This window comes from Phlebotomus argentipes, unplaced genomic scaffold (assembly GCF_947086385.1).
Source record: "Phlebotomus argentipes unplaced genomic scaffold, Phlebotomus argentipes genome assembly scaffold_4, whole genome shotgun sequence".
Classification (NCBI taxonomy): Eukaryota; Metazoa; Arthropoda; class Insecta; order Diptera; family Psychodidae; genus Phlebotomus; species Phlebotomus argentipes.
Genome location: NW_026776174.1, coordinates 10,863,634 through 10,886,948, shown reverse-complemented (window position 1 = coordinate 10,886,948; position 23,315 = coordinate 10,863,634). Strand labels below are relative to the sequence as shown.

Below are 23,315 nucleotides of genomic sequence, written 5' to 3'. Positions count from 1 at the left end.
TTTTAATCTATTTTCCCAAGCGGTGAACAGGACGAATGCTCTCTTCCAGTACATCCTTATCTCGCACCAGCCACTCGCCGTATTTACTTAGTGTGAAGGGGATAAACAAAACACTGTCTATTCACACCCTCGGAGTCATAAAAATCGCATTTAATCCCCTGCAAAGTGATAAGACGTCATTTAAGTGAATTTACTCAACCATAATGTCAAAAATTAATTTCCAATTGATGAGGTCACGTGCACAGACCGATGAAATGAATAAATTTCCAATTCCCACAATTTGCCCGCGATAAAAAGTAGGGCTTATTAGCCTGGCTACTTGAGCGCTGCGATTGAGGGATTAGGCAGCAACCCTCGGATGCGCCACCCTTCCTGGGCACTCCAGGGGCGCAACTGCGTGCGCTCAGAGTCCACAGAGCGACTCCAGTTCAGTCTCGCTGCAGAAATCCATCCGAGCGGTCGCTGTGCGCGGGTGTGTTTGCTGAAGACATGGATTGGGCGGAGAATGACGAGACGAACACTGAGCGCAGCAGTTCGACACCTTCGACGCCAAATCTCGCGGATTCAGGCTCAAATCCGGGGAAGAGATTCAGTGGTCAGGGCTTAAACCAAGAGAATTCGAGCTTTTCACAACTCGTGAGCAACCAAGATTCGCTCTCGGACGATGAAATGTCCGACTTCTCGCTGAACGAGTCCGAAGATGAGGAGAATATCACAGGAAATGGTGAGTTGGTGATAAGGACAAAACCATGTGTGAATGCGTGGGAAGATTGGAAAACATGTTGAAAAAAATTGTAGGAATGCAGAATTGTGCGCGAAGTGTTTCGCAGAGGATGATTTTCACGAACGGCGGCACGATGATAAAGAACGGTCAGGTGGTGAGGAAGATTTTCACCAACACGCGCGAGCGATGGCGGCAGCAAAATGTGTCGGGCGCCTTTGCGGAGCTGCGGAAATTGGTGCCGACGCATCCGCCGGACAAGAAGCTGTCGAAGAATGAGATCCTGCGAATGGCCATTCGGTTAGTGTTGAATTCCCGGGGATGAGTGAGACTCAATCTGAAAATTGCCCCCTTTTCCCCATCAGCTACATTCACCTGCTGACCAATGTGCTGGAGTGGCAGAAGCAGCAGGAGCACAAGAGCGAAAACGCCGAGAACATCATCAACAACCAGCAGAAGACGGACAGAAAGTGCTTCACCATCGGCTCAGTGTCAATAAAGCCCAAAATGTCCTGCAGACTCGCGAGTTCGACGGATTTCATCCACAAAATCATATCGTCAAACGGCGGCGAGAAGCCAATCAATTTGGCGTCTGTCTCGTCCTTTGGCTACGAAAGGACACTCATCAAGACGGAATTCGCTGAAAATCACGTGAAGGAATTCAAGCAGGAGCAGAAATACAGCATTCCAATTGACAGATTTGCCGACAATCACGATGTCGATGCGCAAATTTCAACTAATTACGCGGATTCGAAAACAAGGGGGAATTTTGTGCCCAAAGTCAGGGCGAATAAGTACAAGAAGAAGAATTTGCCACAAGAAAAAGCCAATCAAAGTGCGGACGAAGAGAAAAAGGATTAAAGGCTCACAGTGAACTGAGAACAATGGGCATTATCAATAAATCTGCAAAAGAAATCCATTGAATGAAAAAGTTTTAATAACCGTGCAAAATTTTTCCATGGATAAATTTCAAGTCTTTCTTCGGAAATTTAGGGGAAATCAAGGCGATTTTTTCAATTCAATAATCAAGTTAATAGCTAAAATTATACTTTAAGCAAGTTAGTAATTAGAAAGAATTCAAAAATTTATCTAGTTATTCCTCAATCTTGGTACATTCCGTGGTTTTCAGTTAAAAACTAATTTAAAAAGCATGATTTCCACTTACCAACGCTGGGCTTTCATCAATTAATCACATTTTGCAGAAGTTTTGGATCAACATGATTTTTTCCCTCATTTTTCCGTAAGATTTATGACAAATTCAGTGATTAGAAAGCCGTTTTCTCTGAAGAATACCTGGAAAACAGACTGAAAAGCTTGGATTTTCAAAATCTGGGACTCCAACAAGGCTCCGTTTTCCCCTAAATCAATCTCTTAAAGAACTTACTTTGCAAAAACACTATCTTTATAAGCTCAATATATGTAAAATCTTACAAATTGTACAAATTCAAATACTTGTTTTCGATTAAATACGAAAGGGAGAGAAAGTTATTCAAACATATTGATTTTTTGGGGCGAATGTGTGCGCTGCGTTACGCGAAGTCGAGGGTGAAGCCACGCCTTTATTTGTGATTTGGCGCCACCCATTTTCACCCTGGTTACCGAACGTCGGGATGCAAAAATGCCCTCAATTGCTGTACGCGTAGTGAGTGCTGCAATACTCAGAAATGTGACGCACACAACTGCTTACAATATGCAAATTTCGGCCAGAAAGCATTTTGCGATTCACCAGCGGATTATGCAATTCCGCGATGAAGGAGTGACACGCTAAGTAAGCAGTTGAGTCCTTGTTCGCGGAGATCTTCCTCTGCAAGGCAACAATAGTGATTAAGACAAGAGAATTATGCTATGTTTTACAATTCACTCACCATCCAATATTCATTTCCTACCAGTGAATTCGGACTGGATGCATAAGTTGAAACGTACAAAAGCTTGTCGTCTTCTTGTAGTTTGTCCTTCTCAGCGGAATTGGGTGAAAATCTTATCTTAATCCCCTTGTTTGGGTGTTTATTCCAGAAATATGGATCATCCACATTGTTATTGTTCAAGATTGTGTCATCTTTCGCCCAACAATTCTCCGCGAAATTCTCAAAATGTATGCAGAAAACTGAATGCAAATTGCCACAGAATTGATAAACTGCCTCCGTGAGGAATATCCTGAAGAAGTACTCCTCCTGGCAAGGAGTCAATCTATCCAATCCCATGCGAAACTTGTTCACCCAAAGATAGGCCATTTTGCCCACCTTCTGAGCTCGTGCATTTGCTTCCAGCAACAGCAGCGTTATCATTGCACTGAATCTCTTTTCCAAAGTGTAGCAATCGCAAGTTTCGGTTTTGCTCACTTTTACGTAACGCTGAAGGGCTTTTGGACATCTATAAGTTCGCCCTTTGATTTCCGTCTTATTAATCTGACCATAAATCCGAGGTTTGTTGGTGTAGAAATTGTTCCAAACGGATCTCTTGTCGAAGATCGCCTCCAATTCCTCAGGACACTTCCTTGGTTTTCCACCATAGCCATTTTCCATGCAATTCTGACCTCTGCCCATGATCATGTCCTGATAATCCAGCAATCCTTTTCTGTCCAATTGAGGAGCGCAAATGCTAATTATGGCGTGATTTTCTGTATTCGACGAAATCGATATGAAAGATGCGAGCTTAATTTCATCCCACGTCAGATAATCACTCATGATAAGCGGAGGTTTTTCGTCATTCGTTCCAATCGTCTTGAAATCTCCGTTTCCAACTTCCCCAGACCGTAGAAGATATCGATTTTTCTTCCCAAAGAACGAAACGCATGTTTTCGTCAGCAATCTATCCACAAATTCTTCAATACTCATTCCAGTGTAGATAGATTTCTCAATTTCAGTGCCTAAAACCAAGTTTTGGGGGTGACAGTTAAATGATAAAATAGATTTGATTGCTTGGAAACTCACCGTATTTAAGTTTGTGCTCAAGAAATGCCCAGTAAAGTACCAAAACCTTGTCCAGAATCACTGGATAGACTGAAGATGCTTCTTTCACAATAGACGAATGTGAAGTTTGATGCTGTGTTTTAATTCGATGCCTCTCATTGGGAAACTTTATGCTCATTTTATCGGAATTCGATATGAGTTCTTCTAGGGAAACTGCTTCGGGTTTTTCTGTATTTTTGCTTTCATCAAATTTCTGCTTCATGAACGGATAATAAGAATCTCTCAATGCATTGAAACAATAACTATAATATATTGACTTTTTCGAATATTCTGGATCGTTGAATATTTCCCACACATCAGACATTTCTGAAATGAAAAGAATAATAAATCAGCCTTTAAGTAATTTACATCAGTTGATATTCAGTACTATTTCATTGCAAAGTTTCCCTTCTTCGCGATACATAATCTGAAACAGGCAAAACACCAAATCTATTCGATGCAATACGAAGATTGTTTGCCACGCACTTTTCCTCCATCCAATTATTCTCGAAGTAAACCCTTATTGCCATAACTTTGTCATCTGTGTCAATGTTGCCTTCTTTTTCCGCGAAACATATCCTTATTCCCTTCTCCGGATGATTGTTGTACAAAGAAGAATATCCCAGCAACTCAACGTTGACAATCCCATTATTTTGCATGAATCCTTCCTCAGGAAGTCCAATGAAGTTAATCCTTTTCAAGTGCCTCACGGGAGACCAACAAATCATCATCACGCGCTTATCGAAGGTTTCCATGAACACTTTATCCAACCAATTTGTCTGCAAATCTAATTGAAATCAATTTAGACACAAAACTTGCTTGTGAATTAAAGCCAATTTAGTGGTAGCCAAAATACCTTTCTTAATCACGAAGAGATGAGCATCTTTTCCCATTCTCTCAGCGCGTTTCTCACTCTCAAATAGAATTGTGTCAATCATTATGGCGTATTTTCTGGACAAAATTAAGCTATCAAATAGATTTCTCGTTCTTTCATCTCTCACAAAGCGACTTTCAGTGGAAAAAGCTCTCTTTTGAGTGATATCAAAGTGTTTATAGAGAAGACTGCGGCTTTTGTAGAATTGGCACCACATTTGCCTATTATAAAATAACGCCTCGACGCTTGAAGTGCTGAATTTCTTCGGTTTCACGCCGTATCCATTATCTTTCCTATTTTGCCTCTCTGATATGACGATATCCTCAAAAGAGAAGAACAACTTAGGATTCTACAATATTTCCCACACTTTCTTACTAACTTGATAATCCAAGAGTTCTTTTCTGTCCAATTGAGGACTGCAAACTGCAATTGTGGCACGATTTTCTGATCCCGAAGATATCGTCACGAATGACGCGAGTTTCACTTCATCGCACGTCAGATAATCTCTCATGAGGAGAAGAGGTTTTTCTTCATCACTTCCAATTGCCTTTATTGCTGTGTTACCTGCATTTTTCCCGAAAATCGGACATTTCTTCATGAGCAACCTCTTGACGAAGGTTTCAACTTTCATATTCTTGTACATTTCCTTCTCAACACAACTGCCGAACTTCAATTTTGACTTCAAGAACTCAACGTACAAATACGCCACAGGTTCGAGTATTACAGCATAAATCACGGCTTCTTCCTCTTCGTCTTCAGCCGGGATTGCTTCGAATGATGCTAAGAATTCACGAGTTGGAACTTCAGTCACGAAGCCAAATCCTTTGTCCACATAAATCCCGTACTTCAGCTCGAGTTCCGCAGTCGTTAGATTACTATTGCTCATGGTAAATTAATAAATATTTCCTCAATTCACCAGAAAGTGACTCAGTGCGGCTTATCAGACTCACTTTGAAGCTGCAAAGAATGCCCAAATATCACGACACACGCAGTAGTTGATGATTTTTGTCGGTCTCTTGCTAAACAACTAATTGGCAAACATAAATGCAAAATAGACCCAATAAAAGATCCACTTTCTGATAAGCTATGCTTTTCCGCTCACAATATGTTTAGTCAGGTTTACAAAATTTTATTCTAAATTTCCGCCAAGTGATTTGATAAGACACTCTCTGTGTCTTCTCAAAACATTACCACCCACAGACATACAGAGTCAATTGTAAAATAATAAACATTATCAAATTTATTGGGCGCAGTCAGACACCCTATATAAGAATCATTGCTCTTAATGATTTCGCGACATTCTCACATTTCACTCGTGAAAAGCAAGAATAAAGTGAAGAAGAAGAGAAAAGATGAAAAACTTTTCCACACTAATTCTGTCAGTTTTCGCTGTGATTTCTCCTTGTCTGGCTGCAACAGGTGCTGATAAATTATCGCGTGTGATCCTCAATTCCAGCGCCTAACTCTCGATCTCTCCGCACAGACACATTCTTCTGCTACTACGCAACCTGGGCCACATACCGGAGTGGAAATGGGAAGGTTGACATCGAGAACATTGATCCACATCTCTGCACTCACGTGATCTACACATTTGTGGGCCTACAACCCACTGGAGAAGTGAAAATCATCGACTCTTGGCATGACTACAGTCTGAGTAAGTTCTTCGAGTCTGTGCAAAGATTTCTCCTCTAAACACTGACATTTTCCTCGTCTTCAGATGGCCTGAATAGGTTCATCAACCTGAAGAAGCAGAATCCATCCCTGAAGCTGCTCCTCGCCATGGGCGGTTGGAATGAGGGCTCGACGACCTACTCAAATGTGGCCAATTCTCCGAGCCTGCGCTCAGCCATGGCGACGAATGTCGTGAACTTCTGCAAAACGTACGGCTTCGATGGATTTGATCTAGATTGGGAATATCCTGGACAACGCGGTGGCGCCGCATCTGATAGGGTAAGCTCAAGTCCAGATCACTCAAGCTAAGCTTTCAGTTACTCCAAATTAAGGCTCTGACTTATGACTAACTATCATGCCGAACTTGAAGCCATTAGACCTTATCCTTAATTCCTTTATGACATTGAAAAAGAATCGAAACAGTGAAGAGCCTTCCAATTTAAATCATAATTCAATTCTTGCCACTTAAGTATGTTTTGGGTTCTTAATGAGGTGTAAATGAATTCAAAGCGTTTTCAGGATAATTGTCTTATTCAAGAGAGTTGTTTAAGGCGAATTCATTGATGTCTGCTTATAAGATCCACCAAGAATTGTTTCTTGACAAGTCTTGACTAAACGCAAGAGCGCGGAACAACCACAGAAGATTGCACTTCATGCTCCCTCAATTTCCAGGTGGCTTTCATAGAACTCCTGAAGGAATTGCGGACGAAACTCGAGAGAGAAGGCCTCATTCTGACCACTGCAGTTGGAGCTTCAGCTCACTTCATCACATCGTCCTACAATGCAGCTGAGATGGTCAAGTGAGAACAATCTGGACAATGTAATCAGCAGAGATTCCTAGCTAACTGACGCTCTTGGTTTCTAGGTATGTCAACTACATCTTGCTCATGACGTACGACTTGCGTTCGGCCTACGATGGAGTCACTGGACAGAACTCTCCGCTATACAGCAGCCCTAAAGAGTCTTCCAGCGTGGCTACTTATAACATGGTAAGTTAATTGTAGCACAATTCAGGAGAACAGTTCTGATAATTTCCTTCCCCAGCATTCGGCTGTCAATGCTTGGATCCAAGCTGGCGCAACTGCGTCCCAACTCGTCCTGGGCATTCCGCTCTACGGCAAATCCTTCACTCTGGCCAGCGCGTCTAACAACGGACTTGGGGCTAGATCGTCCGGACCAGGACCGAAGGGGCCCTACACTGACGAGCCGGGAACGCTGAACTACATTGAGGTGAAGAACCAGGAAGATTCCTTGTCTATCTGTGGCTAATTTGCGAGTGTTTTGCAGGTTTGCGAGAAGTTGATCCAGGGCGGCTGGACAACTGTTTGGGACGACGATCAGAAGGTTCCCTACTCTTACAAGGGCACCGAATGGATTGGCTATGACAACGCCGAGTCGGTGAAGGGAAAGACGGAATATGCGAAATCCCGCGGTCTGGGCGGCGTGATGATCTACTCCCTGGAGCAGGACGATGTCTATGGGGCGTGTGGAGGGGGAAAGTATCCCCTGATGAACTCCATCAAGAGCGCCCTCTCGGGAAGCAGCGGCGGCGGCGGAACGACAACGACCACCACAACTCAAAAGCCTGGGCAAACGACTTCCTCCACAACCACGACGTCCACAAGCACCACTACGACCACATCAGCTCCGCCTCCGTCAGGATCTCTGTGCCAGAGCGTAGGATCCGTTCGTGATCCCAACAATTGCAGCATTTACTACGTGTGCGAGAAGAATCCAGCGTAAGTTGTGAATGAGGCTTTTATCGCAGACACGAGTTAATTCTTTCCCCTTTGCAGTGGAGGATACAAGCAGACCCAATTTGACTGCAAAACCCTTTGCTTCGACACGGCCAAAAATGTGTGCAATTGGTGTTATTCCGTTTCTTGTTGATGCACAATATTGTGAAATTGATGACAAATCACCCTCTTATTTACCTGCTATTTTCTGTACAGAAAACCCATGATATAATGAAATGGTGATGAAATATACTTACTGGGACTGGGAATGTGTGTTTTTTGACTGCAGAACAAATATAAATCACTTAGAAATCCACTTATTTCACTTGCAAAGAAGACTGTGTAATTTCACACGAAACAACCATAGAAAAATATGGATTTTGACAGTTTGAAAGTGACCCAAAAAATTCCGGAACGGTTTGACGGCACTTTGACAACCGGCGGCCATATTTTGTTCGGAGTCGGCATTCATAGCGAGAAGTTTATTCTTGACGCGTCACCTGAATTGTGGTCAAAAAGTGGCTGATAAAGGACCTATTTCAGTGTGAAAATCACCAAATTGAGGCACTAAAGCACTAAAGAACACTTGTGAAGTATTATATTGAGGGTAAGTGGCGTGAAAGTGGGCATTTTCGGTGTGAGAAAAAGACAAACCGCACCTCGATGGCTGCGCTTGTTGGCATCATTCTTCCCGGAATTCCAATTCTAATGCCGCCGTTTTCCTATTTGCAGGAGGAAAGAGACTTAGAAATGGCTCTACCGCCCAATTATAAGCAAATCGCAATGAATATGCCGAGTGGTGGTTCACCTTCTCGTGAGTCGATAGAAAATCATGCATATAAGATGAAACCATGTATACTTTCTTTTATGCTTTTATACTTATTACTTAGCATGTATACTTAAAAAACTTCTTGTCCTCTTTTTTGAATATATATATACTCAAAATGTTGATGAAAAGTAAGCTATTGTACGGCAAGAGAGAAATCTGCGAAGATCTATGAAATGAAAAGCTCGCGTTTGGCTGAGATTGTCAACAGAATTTTACAGAACTCGACATATTATTAGGCACACTTGACATAAAAAAAAGTACATTTTTTCCAAAAATGTTCAAATTCTTGAGCCATACGCGAAAAGTGCATGATTTCTCCATAATTTCTATTTTGCATGAATGTATCTGCATTAAATATCTTTCAATCTGTTACTTTTCTTTAACGTTCAAAACTTGGAATTTTTGAATGGAATTCGGCAAATAATACATGTGCAACATTGAGAAATTACTCTTTGCTCTACAATTGGAAACTCTCTAAAGCAAAAAACATTAAAAAAAACTGCAGTCAAATCAGAGGAAAATTGATGAAATTGAAAGAAACTAATTTCTATGCGCTTCTTATTCAATATGAATGCGTAGAAATAGTGCTACCTTTGTTTGTTTTATTTCTTTAGATATGATGTCGCCTGTCGCACCGGTTTCTTTCAACATTCTGAAAGGTAAATTCCATATTTTTCAGAAAATGAGAAAAATCCCGATTCTGTCCTCATTTTGTCTCCGTATTTTTTATTTATTTTTAACTATTGAGAATTAGTTGTTATCTATAGACATTTAACCATTTCTCATAATACGATTCCTCAAGTGCTTCTATTGCTTTTTGTATTTTTATCATTGTACTTTCTATGTCTTATTATACATGTTTTTTATGGGCATTTTGTGGATGATTTTTGCATGCTTCCTTTCGTCTTATTGTCATACTTAATTGTGTGTCTATTTCTCTTCCGGGAAGAACGTTTGCGAGCTTCTGGCGGCGCATCGTCAAATGATCGTGGCAAGGACAATGCCAGTCCTTTTGTGCACTCTTCGCATGGAAATCCGGCTTTCACGCCGCAAAAAGTCGGCAAAGGCGGCGTTACGGTGAGTATTTTCACATTGTTATTGAGATAAAAACCCAAATTTAACGATAAAACGTGTGATTTTTGCCTTCAGATCGATCCTCGTGCACCGAAACCGCCAAAACCGCCAGAGAAGCCAATCATGCCGTACATGCGCTACTCGAGGAAGATCTGGGACAGCGTGAAAGCGGCCAATCCGGAGTTGAAACTGTGGGAAATTGGCAAGATAATTGGGCAAATGTGGCGCGATGCGTCTGATGCGGAGAAGCAAGAGTTTATTGATGAATATGAGGCGGAGAAGGTAAGAAAGAACAGATTGTTGTGCCAAATTGTGACACTTCAGCAGTGCAAGAATATCTCTTGAATACATTTTCTGGACAATTTTATAGGCAACATATATTGAGAGTTTAAAAAGTTACCATTCAACGCCAGAATATTTGACATGGCATCGGTACCATTCGAATAAATTGAAAGGTACAGGCAATAATACAGAATTTCAGTGCAAATAATTGCTTTGTGATCACCTGGGATTCCGAATATCCATTTTTACTCATTGATTTTACAAGAGAAAAACCTGTGTGTGAACTTAGATGAAACACTTACGAATCTCACAATCACTTCACAAACCTCACAAAACACTGCGTTTCTTTTTTGTCTGTATAAAAGAGATGGATTTTCATGTGACAAAAGTTTCTCCATAACATTTAGTGTGTCTGCTCACAATGTCTTGTTTTCAGGTTGAATACGAGAAAAACTTGAAAATATATCACAATTCACCCGCATATTTGGCATTTTTGTCTGCTAAAAGTAAATCAAAGCCTGGTACGTGTATGTGTTGTTACTCCATTTAGCCTTTCATACTAAAATCTCATAGAATTTCTCTAGCTTTGCACTAACAATTTGCTTCTTTGTGGCTTCAGTTTGATCATAGTTGATGTGCGAGTGTGAAAACTGATGTTTTTATTGTGTTTCCGCAGCCGGTGCGGATGCTGATCCGCACGAGACGCCGCGATCGAGCTCCAAGAGTCAACAGCAGGAGCGGCGCATTGACATACAGCCGGCGGAGGACGAGGAGGATCAGGACGATGGCTATTCCTTCAAGCACGTTGCTTATGCGCGCTTCCTGCGCAACCATCGCCTCATCAATGAGATCTTCTCGGACGCCGTCGTGCCGGACGTGCGTTCAGTCGTGACGACGCAGCGAATGCAAGTGCTGAAGCGCCAAGTGCAGTCATTGACGATGCACCAGATGAAGCTGGAGGCGGAATTGCAGCAGATCGAGGAGAAGTTCGAGGCGAAGAAGCGCAAGTTCGTTGAGTCCAGCGAGCAATTCCAGGAGGAGCTGAAGAAGGTGAGAAATCACAGTGTAATTATTTGAATATTGTTCTGATTCTCGTCATTCCGCTCAGCACTGCAAGCCGGCCGTGGACGAGGAGACATTCCAGCGAATGGTGGAGCGTCAGTACGAAGCGATGCGGCGTGAGAGGATGCGTCAGCTGGAGGAGCCCAATTCGTCTGTCGCGCGCGCTCCGCCGCCGAAAGTGGAGGAAACTGAGACTTCCGTGGCTCCTCAGGCGGCCAGCAACACCACAGCTTCGCCGCCGTCGGATTCGCAGCCGTCGCAGCAATCTGAGGTGAGACTGAGTGGGGATTTAGTCGGTGTTCAAGATCACACTGTACATAGAAAGTCACTAAATCAACTGTAGAGTTGATCATCACAGAATTTAGGACACACTATAAGACCAACTCTTGCAACACTCTTTAGTGAGAGTCACGATAGATTTAGTATAATTGCTTTATCTCATGCTTCTCCTCAATTGCAATGCCATCAGATGACTGTGCTACACTTTATGCAGGTAACATTCTTACAAGTGTCGCTTGAAATGCACCCAAAGCTTCATAAGAGTTCATGAATTCGTGTGTAATTTTTCGCAATTGATTCTAATGCTGAAATTGATCGCTTCTTTTCAGCCGATGGAAACCGATGCGTCGACAAAGTGCAGTGAAACTGTCGAGACGAAGGCCAGCGAAGTGACAAACACTGTTGCTCCAGGACCGAAGAATCCTCCGCCGGCGCCGTTGCCAGTCGAGGAGCCGCAGCCGGTGCAATCGTCGCCGCCACAGCAGAATCTTCCACCGCAGGGAAATGTCGCGCATCCGCCACTCGAGAGTGCCGGACATCCTGGGCAGTTCAAGCCGCCCGAGCCGGAGAAGATGGAAGTCGAGGTGCCGGCGAGTCAGCCCAGTGTTGTTCCGCCGCCGGAACAGAAGCCAGAAGTCGCCGGGCCGCCGGTGATGCACCCGAATTATGCACCTCCGGCGACGCCGGCCGTTTCCTCGGCTCCGCCGCACCCAATGCCCACCGGCCATCCGGCGGTGCCGGCAAGTGCAGCTCCGCCGCCGCCTCAGCAATCTCAGGATCCCCAGATCGCGGCGACTCAGGTGTCTCAGCCGCCGAGTCATCATCCACCGCCGCCGCCGCATCACATGGGGCCGCACAGCCACTTGGCGCACGCCGGCATTCCGCCGCATCCTGGGCTTCCGTCTCATCCCTCCTATGGCGGCTATCCGCCGCCTCCGGGCGGACCGCATCGCGCCTCGTACTACGCTCCGTACGGCGCCGCGCATCCTCAGCAGCCCTATCCGTATCCTTCGTATCCCTACCATCAGTACGGGCCGCCGCCGCCGACGCACTACATGGGGCCGCGCCCCGGAGGCCCGCCTCCGATGCACTACCCAGAGCACGGCGCGCCTCCGCCGCAAGGCCATCAAGCGCCTATGGACGCTGGTCCGCCGCCGCACGGACCGTACCAATCGCCAGCCGTGCCGCCGTCCATGCCGGTGCCGGCAAATGCGGCCACCGCTGAAGAAGGTGCGTTTGCAGAAAGACTGACAATGGGAAGATTGAGTTTTGAACTGAGATTTTCCTCCCAATTGTCAGAAGCTTAAGCGTTTTAGACACTTGGCAAATGGGATGGAAAATGCGAAGTAACTCAGTCACTCCCTGAAAGATGAAGTCTTCCTTCTGGATTATTGAGTATAATGCTGTGTTCTTCTTTTTGCAGAGCCGAAACGTGAGGAGGAGAATCACGATAAGAAGGAGTAAAGGAATGACGATAGTGTTATTGAAAGTACTTCAGCTTGAAAGAATTTCATATGTGTATTTGGTGTATTTTAGCTATATAGAGAATTTGTATTAATCTCCAGTTCTTTTTACAAATTTGTCACTTAACTATAAGATCAAATTTAACAGACAAAATCGAATAGAATTTAGAAGAGAAAAAGAAAATGATAAGCTTTTCTGTCAACATTTATTATCAATCACATCCTTGCTAAAAATTGTATCACAATCGCATTACTACTTTCATTGGGTAGAAAAGACAAAAAAAAACAAGGCGCGCAATTAGCTTTTGATGAGGTAATTTACAAAAAATATCTTATTATAGGCATCAAAGATAAGCTTTTGTGAAGAAATGAAAGAAATTTGTGGAAATGTGTGCAAATCTACTGACTTTTAGCACTCTTCCGACGTCAGTCTGTTGGAGTTGTCTACGGATGGCGCTTGGAGCTTCTTGGCGCGCTCGAAGGCCTCGATAATGCAGGATCTGAAGAGCTTCTGGTGCAGCACGTACGCGCTCACGTGGCCGGCGTCCAGGTAGCGCACCTCGGCGCCCGGCCAGATCTCCTCCAGCGACGTGCACTCCTCGCGCGGCACGTACGCGTCGTCCTTGGCGCACACGGCGATGATGAGCGACGTGTCGTACGGCACGGAGAAGTTCTTCAGGTGCGTGCACTCGTCCATGACGCCGCGCATGAACTGCAGCGCCTCGCTCTGCCACCACGCCTTCTCGCCGTCGCCGCCCGCCTCCGCGGACGCGGCGTCTCCGCTGCTCGGCATGATGTAGCTCATGAGCTTCGTGGTGCCGCCGTACAGAGCCGACGTGATCACGCTGCTCGTGGACGGCGGCTCGAACACGGCCAGGCCGTTGGCGATGGCCAGGATCTTGAGGGCGTCCGTCACGTCGTTGCCCTTGGGCAGCTCGCGTATCACCTCGATCTTCACCTCCTCGGCGCCTGGAATGGGCCTCAGTCTGTGTCTCTGCTGCGCCTCTCTGATCTTCTCATTCAACTCGTTCACCTCCTGCGTGGTGAGGCGGCCTTTGTCGCGCGACAGCAGCTTCTCAAGCAGCGCCGGCGACAAGTTGAGCGAATTGTTGACGCGATTGACTCCGAAGACATTCTTCTTGGTGTGAAAGTGCGTCTCTTTGATGTCTCTTCGCAGCTCCTTCATTGACTCGTTGAAATGCTTGACGAAACGCTGTCCGGCCAGGAAGGCGTCGTCCACAATTGTCACCATCTTCGCCAGACTGTCGCGGTACTTCTCGTCGGAGAAGTACTGCGACTGCAGCACGTCCCAGTTGATGGACTGCGTCATGACGCCTTGCGTGAACACAGCCGACGCGGTGGACCAGGAGAGACAGGGCACAAGAACCAGAGGCTTGTGCCAATTGGTCGCCGCAACGGAAGCCATCTGGAGAAAGAGAAGAGGTGAGATATGAACTGCCTTTTTCTCTGAGAAATCTGTTAAGATGTCAGCTTACATGTCCGCCCATTGAGAGACCTGTGATTCCCAGAGGTCCGTAGCCATTTCTCTCGCACCAATTCAGCAAGACTAGACATTCCAGCACTAAACAGCCGCCCATAACGAAGATATCTGACACATTGTGCAGACTGGAACGTCTGTGGAGCAGAAAGAGGAGATAAGATCCTCCAGGCATTCCCAGAGCACAGATGACTTACTTTTGATCCTTGGGTTTCCGCACGCCATAGAAGGGATTCTCTAGAATAATTGTGCCTATGTTGCCCTCCTTCAGCAGCGGCTTGGCCGCCAGTGTTCGTCTCTTCCAGTAGTACTGAAAATATCCAGGAAAATTCAGGTCATTGCACCGCCTGGACTCAATCAATCCACTCGAGAGACACTCACGTGATCCCCAGTGCCCGCCAAGTGGATGCACATCGGCTTGAATCTCTCCTCGTTCCACTTGTGCGGCAGAATGACCTGGAAGTGCGCATCTTGCGACTCTTCAGGCACCAATCCTGGCAAATACAGTGAGAATGGCGTGACGAATTTTCCCTCCAAAACCCGACATTCTGAGGTCTTTTCGTCCTGCGCGGAAAAAAGCAAGTGCATAATTTTCGCTGTTTTGCACACACGGCGCATATGCTTGATTGTTTATAATAAAACTCACTTTTGTTATCTCCACGGGATAATTCGATGGCACGAGTTGACTGCAGCTCTCACGATTGGAAATGATTTTCCGGAACTCAAATAGTCTGTCAAACAGAGAGACAAAGTTGTATTTTGCGGTGAAAATATGTCGCTTTTCCTCCTACTTGTTTACGTTTTTTTCTCTCTCTCAATGCCATTTCGCAGTTCAACTGCGAAATATAATCACCCCATCTGTGACGTCACGCGGAGCATATGCGGAAATGGCCGAAGCAGGGATTTTGGGGGGATTTGTCAGGTGAAGAGGGAGGAAAAGGGGACAGAAATGGGGTGATTTTGGGCTGGATTGTGCAGAATTGCGGGGAAATTGCGATACACATCTATGACATAACCTCACCTCTGTAGATTCTCGGGCTTTCCCCAGCCTTTGCAGAAGAATTTGGTCAGCAAGAGACTCCTGTAGAGACCATCCAAGCGACTTGGTGGCATACTTTTGTGTCTATTTGCGCTCTGATGTCTTTTTCAGATAGAAAAAAATTACACAATTCCTCCTGATTTCCACCGTGACACTCGCGAGATTGTTTTCCTCTTCTGACGAACAATGGACAGAAGTAGTGTTGTATATAAATATGTTTACTTTGGGCTTTTGCTCTTGAAACTTGTTTTCTTCACAACTTTTCTTTTGCAACTATTCTGCCCCCAATGGAACCGTCCTGTTTTTATCACAATCGCCGCCTTGGCTGTGTTGGTGAATGCACTGAGAATCCAGGCATGCGCATAGGCTTTGTTTATGAGGAGATTATTGGGAAGAGAAAATATTGACGAGATACTTATTACGCGCTCCCAAACTCACCTGAAATATGCAAGTTTTTTGGCGTATCAGCGCCTCAAATGTAGGTGAAAAACACTGCCAAAACTTATCATTTAGAGGCCTCAGGGGAGCTGATTGCGACTGAGAAATTTCCCCAAATCCATGGGATGATTAGTGGTACGCAGTTATGTAATAAATAGACGACCTGGGTCGTCACAGTATGCGATGAACACACCTCCAAGTGCGATCGAAAGTCCCAGACGCCAAGCATGCTATGCTGCGATGCAGCATAAGCTCCACGTGCGGGTACAAAAATAATACACCTTGCAACAAATAGTTTCGCGTGTGCAACTGATAAACAGAAAAACACTTCGCAATTATAAATAATGTTTATTTCACAGAAATAGTTTTGTCTGCATTTGTGTGAAATTGCCCCGCGACTTTACGACAGGATCTTGCTGCGAGTGGAGAAGGCGAAGTACGCCACGACGGCGATCAGGCCGGCGGCCAGGATTTCGGAGTTGAACCATGGGCCCGTGTAGGAGCCCGGATGGCGCACGACCACCGTGGCCAGGGGCTTCACGTTGTTCTCCTCGCCAGATCGCTGCGCCTTGCGCACAGCTCCGTATCCCTCCTCGTCGTACAGTCTCACGTTGTAGTCTCCGCTGTGCGCCTTCTTCACCTCATCATTCCAGCTCACCTGCAAAATCGGACACAGTCAGACTCACTTCCGTCCAGGAAGCCTTCCCGATCTCCTTACCTGATACTGGGTGTCTCCGATCGTCGCCACTGGCATGAGACGACCCTCGACCTCGGCGAACAGGGAGACTCTCTCAGCCCCGGGATTCGAGCACTCCAGAGAGAATTCGGTGACGAAGGCAATTTGGCTGACTATCGTCGCGTCCGTGGTCGTGTAGGACGTCGCCCCCTTGACCTTAGCATTGCTGCAAGTCTCGCCGAGCGCAAGGCTCAGCGACAGGGCGAGGATAGCGACAGAGAGGATCCTGGAGTACATTGTAGGGAAGATTCACCGGCCACGTCTAGCGCACACTTGACAACTCTCGCGAAAAGACACTCCACGTCCGTCCAACTCTACATGCATGCGAGCTCAGCAGCAGGCATGGCAGCAGAAATGTCGACACGCGTAGAGAATGTAAAAAAAAGACGTAGAAAATCGAAAAATTTACTCTCAATGCCGCAAATAGACAATTACACACTGATCGGCGATTCAATTTCTTAGGAAGACTTTGAAATGAATTTGTCACTCACAATAAACTAATTAAACTGAGCTGAACCATAGAAAACAATACATTCATACCGTCTTTAATGATGCGGAAAAGTTATCTTCTTTATCCAGCCACCAGAGGGGAGGCGCGAATTCACCACTTTGTTTACGTTTTCTTACGGAGTTTATCGTTTCTGTGGAATTTTCGTCAAAAACTCCTGTAAAAATGGTAAGAGAACATCATATTCCGCTAATATTGGTTGTATAAACTAACATTCCTTTCTTCTAATTGTTATTCCAGGCGAGAAATGCGGAAAAGGCGATGTAAGTAGAGAAGTTCTGCCAGTGAGGTTAGAATTCGTGGTTTGTTTACGAGGGATTTTCACTTTCAGGACCACTTTGGCTCGCTGGAGGGCTGCCAAGGAGGCGGAGAGTGGCGACAAGGACAGGAGACCTTATCTGGCGTCAGAGTGCACGGATTTGTCCAAGTGCGAGAAGTGGCGGCTGGAGATAATCAGGGAGATCTCGAAGAAAGTGGCGCAGATTCAGAATGCCGGTCTGGGCGAGTTCCGAATACGAGATCTCAATGACGAGATTAACAAGCTGCTGCGCGAGAAGCGCCACTGGGAGAATCAGATCTCGGCCCTCGGGGGGCCCCACTATCGTCGCTATGGGCCGAAGATGTTCGACTCCGAGGGCAGGGAAGTGCCTGGCAACCGTGGATACAAGTACTTCGGCGCAGCGAAGGATCTGCCTGGTGTGCGTGAGTTGTTTGAGCAGGAACCGCCACCGCCGCCCAGGAAGACGCGCGCGGAGCTCATGAGGGACATCGATGCGGATTATTATGGCTACAGAGACGATGATGATGGGATTCTGCTGCCGCTGGAGGAGAAGGCAGAGAGATTGGCTATTCAGCAGGCAGTGACTGAGTGGAAGGAGCGGCAGGCGCGCGGAGAGACTGTCGTGGAGGACGAGGAGGACGACATTTACCCTGCGGAAGCTGATGCCGATGATGCCGCCAAGCAGGCCTCGAGTGAGGATCCCATGGGGCTCCTGGGCCCTCGCTTCACCGCCCACGTGCCGGTGCCCACGCAGAAGGACATCGAGGCGGCGCTGCTGAGGAAGAAGAAGCAGGAGTTGCTGGAAAAGTACGGGATTTGAATGGGGGGTGAAATAAAGACGCGAAGTGAGCGGCAAGTGGTGAATTTCCATTGGGCAATATTGGCAACCTTGGCAGAAGACAGTGATATTTTTGTTGTTTGGGCGTTTTGTGGCGAAAAATATCCTCTGTATTTTCCACTTGGGGACCATCGTGAGCGGTGAAAAGTGCGTAGATCGTGTGCAAAATGTTGGCCATCATCAATCGGATACTTGACTGGTTCAAGAGTCTGTTCTGGAAGGAGGAAATGGAGCTCACGCTCGTGGGACTTCAGTATTCCGGAAAGACAACCTTCGTCAACATCATCGCAGTGAGTTTTCCATGCCTTTTCGCGTTGCGTCGCTGACAAAGGCGCTCCGGGCGCGCTGGGGTGACTCACGGTCTGCCACAAAGCGGGCAGATTTGTCCGCGATAACGCGGCCAGCTGGAGTTGTCTCATATTGATCGGAGAGGTTTCTCCAGCTCGACGGCCAGCCTTTATCAGCTGGCGCTGATAGCGCGGCTCCGGAGAGCACACAGAGATATCGCAACAGCTGACGCGTCTCGGCAGTGATTCACGCACACCTCTTGTCTCCCTTTGCAGTCCGGGCAGTTCAGCGAGGACATGATTCCCACGGTGGGCTTCAACATGCGCAAGATCACGAAGGGCAACGTGACGATCAAGGTGTGGGACATCGGCGGCCAGCCCAGGTTCCGCTCCATGTGGGAGCGCTACTGTCGCGGAGTGAACGCCATCGTGTGAGTATCGCATTGCGTGAGAGGGTCAGAGGAAAAGGGGCTCATGCGCTCGCCTTTGCAGTTACATGGTGGACGCCGCGGACCTGGACAAGATGGAAGCCTCCCGGAACGAGCTGCACTCGCTGCTGGACAAGCCGCAGCTCACGGGCATCCCGGTGCTGGTGCTGGGCAACAAGCGCGACATTCCCGGCGCCCTGGACGAGCCTGGACTGATTGACAGAATGTGAGTGGACAGGAAATGCGTCCCTAATTCGCCACGGGGACTGAATTCAGAGCTGAAGATAGACTTTTGTCATCCCGATTTTCCCGTTTATGTGCAATTTCATTGATTTTTTTCACCCTCTGCAAAGTATCTTTAATTCGACGGGTGTCGCGAAGACTTTTCATACTTTACGTCTTATTGATTTTTTGGTTAGAACTTAATGCGGCAAATCAGCAAAAAAACGTGATAAATCTCATTTATCTTAAAAAGACCGCGTGTGACCGAAAGTCGACTTTTGATGGAATTGAAGGAGAATGTTGGTTCTAAATGGATATTCTTTCGGCACTTTTTAACTTATACACGCTTAAACAGAATTTTGTGTTAAATTCTGTATATAAAAGGTCATATTTTAATCATTATTCTCAGAAAAAATTGATCTGAAGAAGAATTTGGCTCGCCAGATTGAATTCCAACTTTCAAATTTCGTGAAAATGTTAAAATATTAAGCATGTTTCTGGCAATTTCTTGAAAAATCCAATGTTTTCTTGACAAGAGAATTCTGAAATAAAATTACACGCATTAATTTTAACAATGCGAAACAAAATGCACAGAAAATTAATTAAATTAATAGTAATCGTTTCAATAACACTAGGCAACAAAAATGACACTTTTTTCTGCCCTTTTTTTGAGGTGTGGATTTTCTGATTCCTTGAGTCACCAGCTTTTCAACGGTACCTTCCTTTTTTCTCTAGACCCTCAAGTTTTCCTTTTAGAGCCTATTTTCCATTTTCCACTATTTTCACCCACTTTGCCGCACTTATGTGCTCATATCTCGCCCAATTTTCCACGGATTTTCCTCAAATTAGGCTCAAATGATAGCTATTGAAATTACCTACTACTTTGTAGAACATTGTGAGTGTTTTAGATCACTCCTGGTTTTATTGACAACAAGTCTATAAAAAACACAAAAAATTCACGTAAAATAGCTAAAAAGTCGAGATATTGGCCTTTTTTCTCTTTTATTTTAACATCTAAGCATTATCATTATCTAAATGAATGCGTATACAGCAAAATGTACCTTCTTTCAGTTTTTTAGCGGGTGCGCGTAGCATAAAAAAGCGAAATTTGTCGAGGAAAAACCTCGTTTTTCCGGCAGATAGAGAAGAAATATCACTTCGGCATGTATGGAGGAAATGCATCCCCTGAAGTGCTCTACACATAGGAAAAATAATCCAACATAAAAGTTTCTTCGTTTCGGAGATATTTAGAAAAAAGTGGTAAAAAACCCGGTGAATTTTTTACCTAGTGGTTCACAAAAGATCATTTTTGACCAACAAGGAGTGATCTAAAACACTCACAATGTTTTACAAAGTAGTAGGTAATTTCAATAGCTATCATTTGAGCCTAATTTGAGGAAAATCCGTGGAAAATTGGGCGAGATATGAGCACATAAGTGCGGCAAAGTGGGTGAAAATAGTGGAAAATGGAAAATAGGCTCTAAAAGGAAAACTTGAGGGTCTAGAGAAAAAAGGAAGGTACCGTTGAAAAGCTGGTGACTCAAGGAATCAGAAAATCCACACCTCAAAAAAAGGGCAGAAAAGTGTTGCACAGTGTAAGTGAGAAAATAATTACAATTGAGAGAACTGAGCAATATTATGAATTTAATGGATGATAAGAACGAGTTTGAGGGAAAATTATGCAAATTACGAAGCGATTTCATATCCTAAACTAGTTTGCGTTAATTTAAAAATGATAATTTTGACTTTGACTAGGTTTTTTGCACATTAGAACGAATATAGTTCCATCATTTAATGATTTCACTGATCAATTAAGGGTTGAAAAAAGCAGTTTCTAAACAGAACTGCGAAAAAGCATTAATTGAAGTGTGTTCAGCAATTGTGGTAATCCTTTCGCTGTTCTCTTGCAGGAATTTGGCCACCATCCAGGACCGAGAGATCTGCTGCTATAGTATTTCGTGCAAAGAGAAGGATAATATCGATATAACTCTGCAATGGCTCATCGCCCATTCGAAAAGTCAAAGCCGTTAGGCGATAGTGTGTGTAGTGAATAATTTTGAAATGAGAGGAAGGATCTCGCGGCGTGCAAAGAGGGTTAGAGAGAAGAAAGTGGTGAAGAGTCAGAGGTGAAGTGGAATATTTTCACAGAATAAAACGTCTAGAAGAATATTCAAGGCGATTCCATTTGAGGTGTTGAAGGAGAGAAAAAAAAAACGATCACGTGGGAACTTTGAGAGATTTTTTGTGCAGAATCTATATTTATGTTTTTATTCCAATTTAGTTGTTGATCTTAATTTGTAACCCAAATGCCCATATTTTTGTAGTGATATCGACTTTACAGCGATTAGCGTGAGGACGTAAATGATTTGTTTTTTAATTGAAGCAGCACAAAAATGTTCTTCTTGCTTTACACAAACATTACTATATTGAATGCAATTCTTCCTCAGTTGAACATTTTTCACACTTTTTCAGTCACTGGCAGAAGATTTCAGCGGAAGTGTTGAAGTGACAGATTTGATAAAATTCTATTAAAGACTGGTGATTTGGAAAAACGGTATTGGAGAAAATTCTAGCGATAACGCATTGCTTTCCACAAAAAACTCTCGAGATAATAGGATTTTTTTTTATTTAATTGTTACTTTGTAAGCATCAACTGAAGTTTATAGAGAGAGAGAATGTAAATACATGCAAAAGAAGTTGAGAACGGAGGAGAAAAGTGTGAACAGGAGATGGAAAACTTACCATTATTTTACAAACTCAAATGAAAAAGAAGAAGAAGTATGAAAAGGATAGATTAAGAACGAATATGAAAATAGATAAAGATATCTTACATGCAAGCGCAAGATTAATTCTTTTTGTATATGAAAGTAATCTTGTTTATATAGGTGATTATGTGGATAAATTGTGAAATGATATGAATTGTAATTAACATTTTCTATAGAGCGACGTGAGAGTGAGCGCAAGATCTTCATTATCTTGTGGGTGACATGAAAACAGCAACAAAAAAATGTGAGCGCGAAGTTTTCTTTTCTCCTGAATTGTGATTAGAAGAACCAATTCACACTTTGCACAGAGAAGTTCGTGTGAGTTTTTATAGAAAGTGTTAATAAGGCGATACATAGACTTTGTGGCTTTCCTCTTATTGAAAATTACAACTATTATTACAATGTTTGTTATTGGGCATGAATAAAAGCAAGAAAAAAAAACCTATAAATATTATATAGCATATATAAACTATTAAAGGAAAGTAAACCAAAATTTTCAACTTACAACTATGTGCAAGATAATATGAAAGGCATTAAAATAGATTGACAGAAATAAAACTTTTTAAACGAACACTGATTTTGTGCTTTGAATTCATTGCTTGATTTTCTCCTTTTGGCAAATTATGACAGACAATCGATTTGGCAAATTTCGGTGATTCGCTTATTGTTTTTCTTTCACTTCGGCTTTGAGGAAAGACAAACAATAAGTTGCGTTTTCGAATATCCCTTGGAAAATTGAATCCTTGATAGAAATTTTGAGTTTCAACTGAATTTAATGAGAAAATATCACCTTATTCTGCTCAATTTTGATGCTTTTGTATCCAAGATTTTCTTCACCTGATTTATTGCCTTCTTTTGACGATTTTCAGATGATTTCGTGTCAATTAGCTCACAGATTCTCATGATAAAAGTCATAAATTTCTCTCATAATTCACCTTGAAGATTCTGCTGTTGCTCGTTAAATCACACTGTCTAGTCAGGACTTTCTCTATTTAGTTCAAAGGATTTTCTTCTCAATTGTGCTTAATTAAGACTATTAAAAGAATCTCAAATGAATCCTGGTTGTATTTTCAATAGGTCTTGAATTCTCAGATATCTTTATCAGATTCTTCTGATCGGATTAATCAATTCTCTTAACCTTAATTCTCTTATTTCTGGCCGATGAAATGCTATCGATCGATTATCGCATCATTCTATTGCGGATGGAGCATTTTTGTGCTTGGCAGCTGGAATTTTGAGTGGCGATTTTGTGTTTACGCGCGCAGTCGAGATATGGTCTACCTGAGCTTTAGATCGAAACTGTATTTTGAATGAAATGGAATATACAGTAATTATTT

The 23,315-nt window shown here is 44.1% G+C and overlaps 8 protein-coding genes across 12 annotated transcripts; 4 read left to right on the top strand and 4 right to left on the bottom strand.

Annotated features, from left to right (window-relative positions):
- The first annotated feature begins 611 nt into the window (after positions 1-611).
- LOC132258034 (chitinase-3-like protein 1) lies at positions 612-8,214 on the top strand. The gene is made up of 8 exons (XM_059755135.1): positions 612-724; positions 6,027-6,197; positions 6,261-6,493; positions 6,887-7,014; positions 7,080-7,203; positions 7,259-7,444; positions 7,502-7,953; positions 8,011-8,214. Exons 1-8 carry the CDS (start codon positions 670-672, stop codon positions 8,102-8,104), a joined length of 1,443 nt encoding a protein of 480 aa, XP_059611118.1. The 5' UTR covers positions 612-669; the 3' UTR covers positions 8,105-8,214.
- On the bottom strand, positions 1,864-8,318 carry LOC132258033 (uncharacterized). Its single transcript, XM_059755134.1, has 4 exons — positions 8,208-8,318; positions 3,652-3,996; positions 2,587-3,587; positions 1,864-2,525 (listed from the first exon to the last, which is right to left on the bottom strand). The coding sequence occupies exons 2-4, from the start codon at positions 3,992-3,994 to the stop codon at positions 2,346-2,348; spliced, it is 1,524 nt and encodes a 507-aa protein (XP_059611117.1). The 5' UTR covers positions 3,995-3,996; positions 8,208-8,318; the 3' UTR covers positions 1,864-2,345.
- On the bottom strand, positions 4,062-5,429 carry LOC132257765 (uncharacterized). The gene is made up of 3 exons (XM_059754794.1): positions 4,923-5,429; positions 4,526-4,865; positions 4,062-4,456 (listed from the first exon to the last, which is right to left on the bottom strand). Exons 1-3 carry the CDS (start codon positions 5,427-5,429, stop codon positions 4,062-4,064), a joined length of 1,242 nt encoding a protein of 413 aa, XP_059610777.1.
- Positions 8,319-8,401: 83 nt separating the features above from the next.
- On the top strand, positions 8,402-13,034 carry LOC132258030 (uncharacterized). 5 transcript variants are annotated; one of them, XM_059755130.1, is made up of 11 exons: positions 8,402-8,557; positions 8,683-8,764; positions 9,394-9,438; positions 9,729-9,856; positions 9,929-10,135; positions 10,572-10,656; positions 10,812-11,185; positions 11,244-11,468; positions 11,667-11,690; positions 11,806-12,706; positions 12,900-13,034. In XM_059755130.1, the coding sequence occupies exons 2-11, from the start codon at positions 8,701-8,703 to the stop codon at positions 12,938-12,940; spliced, it is 2,094 nt and encodes a 697-aa protein (XP_059611113.1). In that variant the 5' UTR covers positions 8,402-8,557; positions 8,683-8,700; the 3' UTR covers positions 12,941-13,034. The 5 variants fall into 5 exon arrangements, with proteins under 5 accessions (XP_059611113.1, XP_059611110.1, XP_059611111.1 ...); XM_059755127.1 differs by having other exon boundaries at positions 8,683-8,803; XM_059755128.1 differs by lacking the exon at positions 10,572-10,656 and adding an exon at positions 10,224-10,308 and having other exon boundaries at positions 8,683-8,803.
- Positions 13,035-13,126: 92 nt separating this feature from the next.
- LOC132258032 (protein ABHD18) lies at positions 13,127-16,076 on the bottom strand. The gene is made up of 6 exons (XM_059755133.1): positions 15,459-16,076; positions 15,084-15,168; positions 14,819-15,001; positions 14,635-14,747; positions 14,436-14,574; positions 13,127-14,365 (listed from the first exon to the last, which is right to left on the bottom strand). Exons 1-6 carry the CDS (start codon positions 15,548-15,550, stop codon positions 13,349-13,351), a joined length of 1,629 nt encoding a protein of 542 aa, XP_059611116.1. The 5' UTR covers positions 15,551-16,076; the 3' UTR covers positions 13,127-13,348.
- Positions 16,077-16,246: 170 nt separating this feature from the next.
- LOC132258040 (translocon-associated protein subunit delta) lies at positions 16,247-17,051 on the bottom strand. The gene is made up of 2 exons (XM_059755142.1): positions 16,633-17,051; positions 16,247-16,572 (listed from the first exon to the last, which is right to left on the bottom strand). The coding sequence occupies exons 1-2, from the start codon at positions 16,885-16,887 to the stop codon at positions 16,315-16,317; spliced, it is 513 nt and encodes a 170-aa protein (XP_059611125.1). The 5' UTR covers positions 16,888-17,051; the 3' UTR covers positions 16,247-16,314.
- Positions 17,052-17,178: 127 nt separating this feature from the next.
- On the top strand, positions 17,179-18,284 carry LOC132258037 (pre-mRNA-splicing factor ISY1 homolog). The gene is made up of 3 exons (XM_059755140.1): positions 17,179-17,326; positions 17,399-17,421; positions 17,490-18,284. The coding sequence occupies exons 1-3, from the start codon at positions 17,324-17,326 to the stop codon at positions 18,256-18,258; spliced, it is 795 nt and encodes a 264-aa protein (XP_059611123.1). The 5' UTR covers positions 17,179-17,323; the 3' UTR covers positions 18,259-18,284.
- A 139-nt stretch (positions 18,285-18,423) lies between these two features.
- Positions 18,424-22,549, top strand: LOC132258039 (ADP-ribosylation factor-like protein 8). The gene is made up of 4 exons (XM_059755141.1): positions 18,424-18,566; positions 18,840-18,994; positions 19,056-19,217; positions 21,124-22,549. Exons 1-4 carry the CDS (start codon positions 18,444-18,446, stop codon positions 21,242-21,244), a joined length of 561 nt encoding a protein of 186 aa, XP_059611124.1. The 5' UTR covers positions 18,424-18,443; the 3' UTR covers positions 21,245-22,549.
- The last annotated feature ends 766 nt before the right edge of the window (positions 22,550-23,315 follow it).

What these genes read in the sequence shown, in the direction of transcription:
- LOC132258034 (XM_059755135.1), top strand. Translation starts at nt 670, where the DNA reads ATGTCCGACTTCTCGCTGAACGAGTCCGAAGATGAGGAGAATATCACA. An exon ending in GTGGCGCCGCATCTGATAGG is followed by an intron (nt 6,494 to 6,886) that starts GTAAGCTCAAGT and finishes CTCAATTTCCAG; the next exon opens with GTGGCTTTCATAGAACTCCT. An exon ending in GTGTGCGAGAAGAATCCAGC is followed by an intron (nt 7,954 to 8,010) that starts GTAAGTTGTGAA and finishes TCCCCTTTGCAG; the next exon opens with TGGAGGATACAAGCAGACCC.
- LOC132258033 (XM_059755134.1), bottom strand. Translation starts at nt 3,994, where the DNA reads ATGTCTGATGTGTGGGAAATATTCAACGATCCAGAATATTCGAAAAAG. An exon ending in TGAGCACAAACTTAAATACG is followed by an intron (nt 3,588 to 3,651) that starts GTGAGTTTCCAA and finishes ACTTGGTTTTAG; the next exon opens with GCACTGAAATTGAGAAATCT. An exon ending in TAGGAAATGAATATTGGATG is followed by an intron (nt 2,526 to 2,586) that starts GTGAGTGAATTG and finishes GTTGCCTTGCAG; the next exon opens with AGGAAGATCTCCGCGAACAA.
- LOC132257765 (XM_059754794.1), bottom strand. Translation starts at nt 5,429, where the DNA reads ATGAGCAATAGTAATCTAACGACTGCGGAACTCGAGCTGAAGTACGGG. An exon ending in AAGAACTCTTGGATTATCAA is followed by an intron (nt 4,866 to 4,922) that starts GTTAGTAAGAAA and finishes TTCTCTTTTGAG; the next exon opens with GATATCGTCATATCAGAGAG. An exon ending in TCTCTTCGTGATTAAGAAAG is followed by an intron (nt 4,457 to 4,525) that starts GTATTTTGGCTA and finishes GATTTCAATTAG; the next exon opens with ATTTGCAGACAAATTGGTTG.
- LOC132258030 (XM_059755127.1), top strand. Translation starts at nt 8,701, where the DNA reads ATGGCTCTACCGCCCAATTATAAGCAAATCGCAATGAATATGCCGAGT. An exon ending in AGCCGTCGCAGCAATCTGAG is followed by an intron (nt 11,469 to 11,666) that starts GTGAGACTGAGT and finishes CAATGCCATCAG; the next exon opens with ATGACTGTGCTACACTTTAT. An exon ending in CTGTGCTACACTTTATGCAG is followed by an intron (nt 11,691 to 11,805) that starts GTAACATTCTTA and finishes GCTTCTTTTCAG; the next exon opens with CCGATGGAAACCGATGCGTC.
- LOC132258032 (XM_059755133.1), bottom strand. Translation starts at nt 15,550, where the DNA reads ATGCCACCAAGTCGCTTGGATGGTCTCTACAGGAGTCTCTTGCTGACC. An exon ending in AAGCCCGAGAATCTACAGAG is followed by an intron (nt 15,169 to 15,458) that starts GTGAGGTTATGT and finishes TCTGTTTGACAG; the next exon opens with ACTATTTGAGTTCCGGAAAA. An exon ending in ATCCCGTGGAGATAACAAAA is followed by an intron (nt 15,002 to 15,083) that starts GTGAGTTTTATT and finishes TTTTCCGCGCAG; the next exon opens with GACGAAAAGACCTCAGAATG.
- LOC132258040 (XM_059755142.1), bottom strand. Translation starts at nt 16,887, where the DNA reads ATGTACTCCAGGATCCTCTCTGTCGCTATCCTCGCCCTGTCGCTGAGC. An exon ending in TCGGAGACACCCAGTATCAG is followed by an intron (nt 16,573 to 16,632) that starts GTAAGGAGATCG and finishes CCGATTTTGCAG; the next exon opens with GTGAGCTGGAATGATGAGGT.
- LOC132258037 (XM_059755140.1), top strand. An exon ending in AGAAATGCGGAAAAGGCGAT is followed by an intron (nt 17,422 to 17,489) that starts GTAAGTAGAGAA and finishes TTTCACTTTCAG; the next exon opens with GACCACTTTGGCTCGCTGGA.
- LOC132258039 (XM_059755141.1), top strand. Translation starts at nt 18,444, where the DNA reads ATGTTGGCCATCATCAATCGGATACTTGACTGGTTCAAGAGTCTGTTC. An exon ending in CGCGGAGTGAACGCCATCGT is followed by an intron (nt 18,995 to 19,055) that starts GTGAGTATCGCA and finishes TCGCCTTTGCAG; the next exon opens with TTACATGGTGGACGCCGCGG. An exon ending in CCTGGACTGATTGACAGAAT is followed by an intron (nt 19,218 to 21,123) that starts GTGAGTGGACAG and finishes GTTCTCTTGCAG; the next exon opens with GAATTTGGCCACCATCCAGG.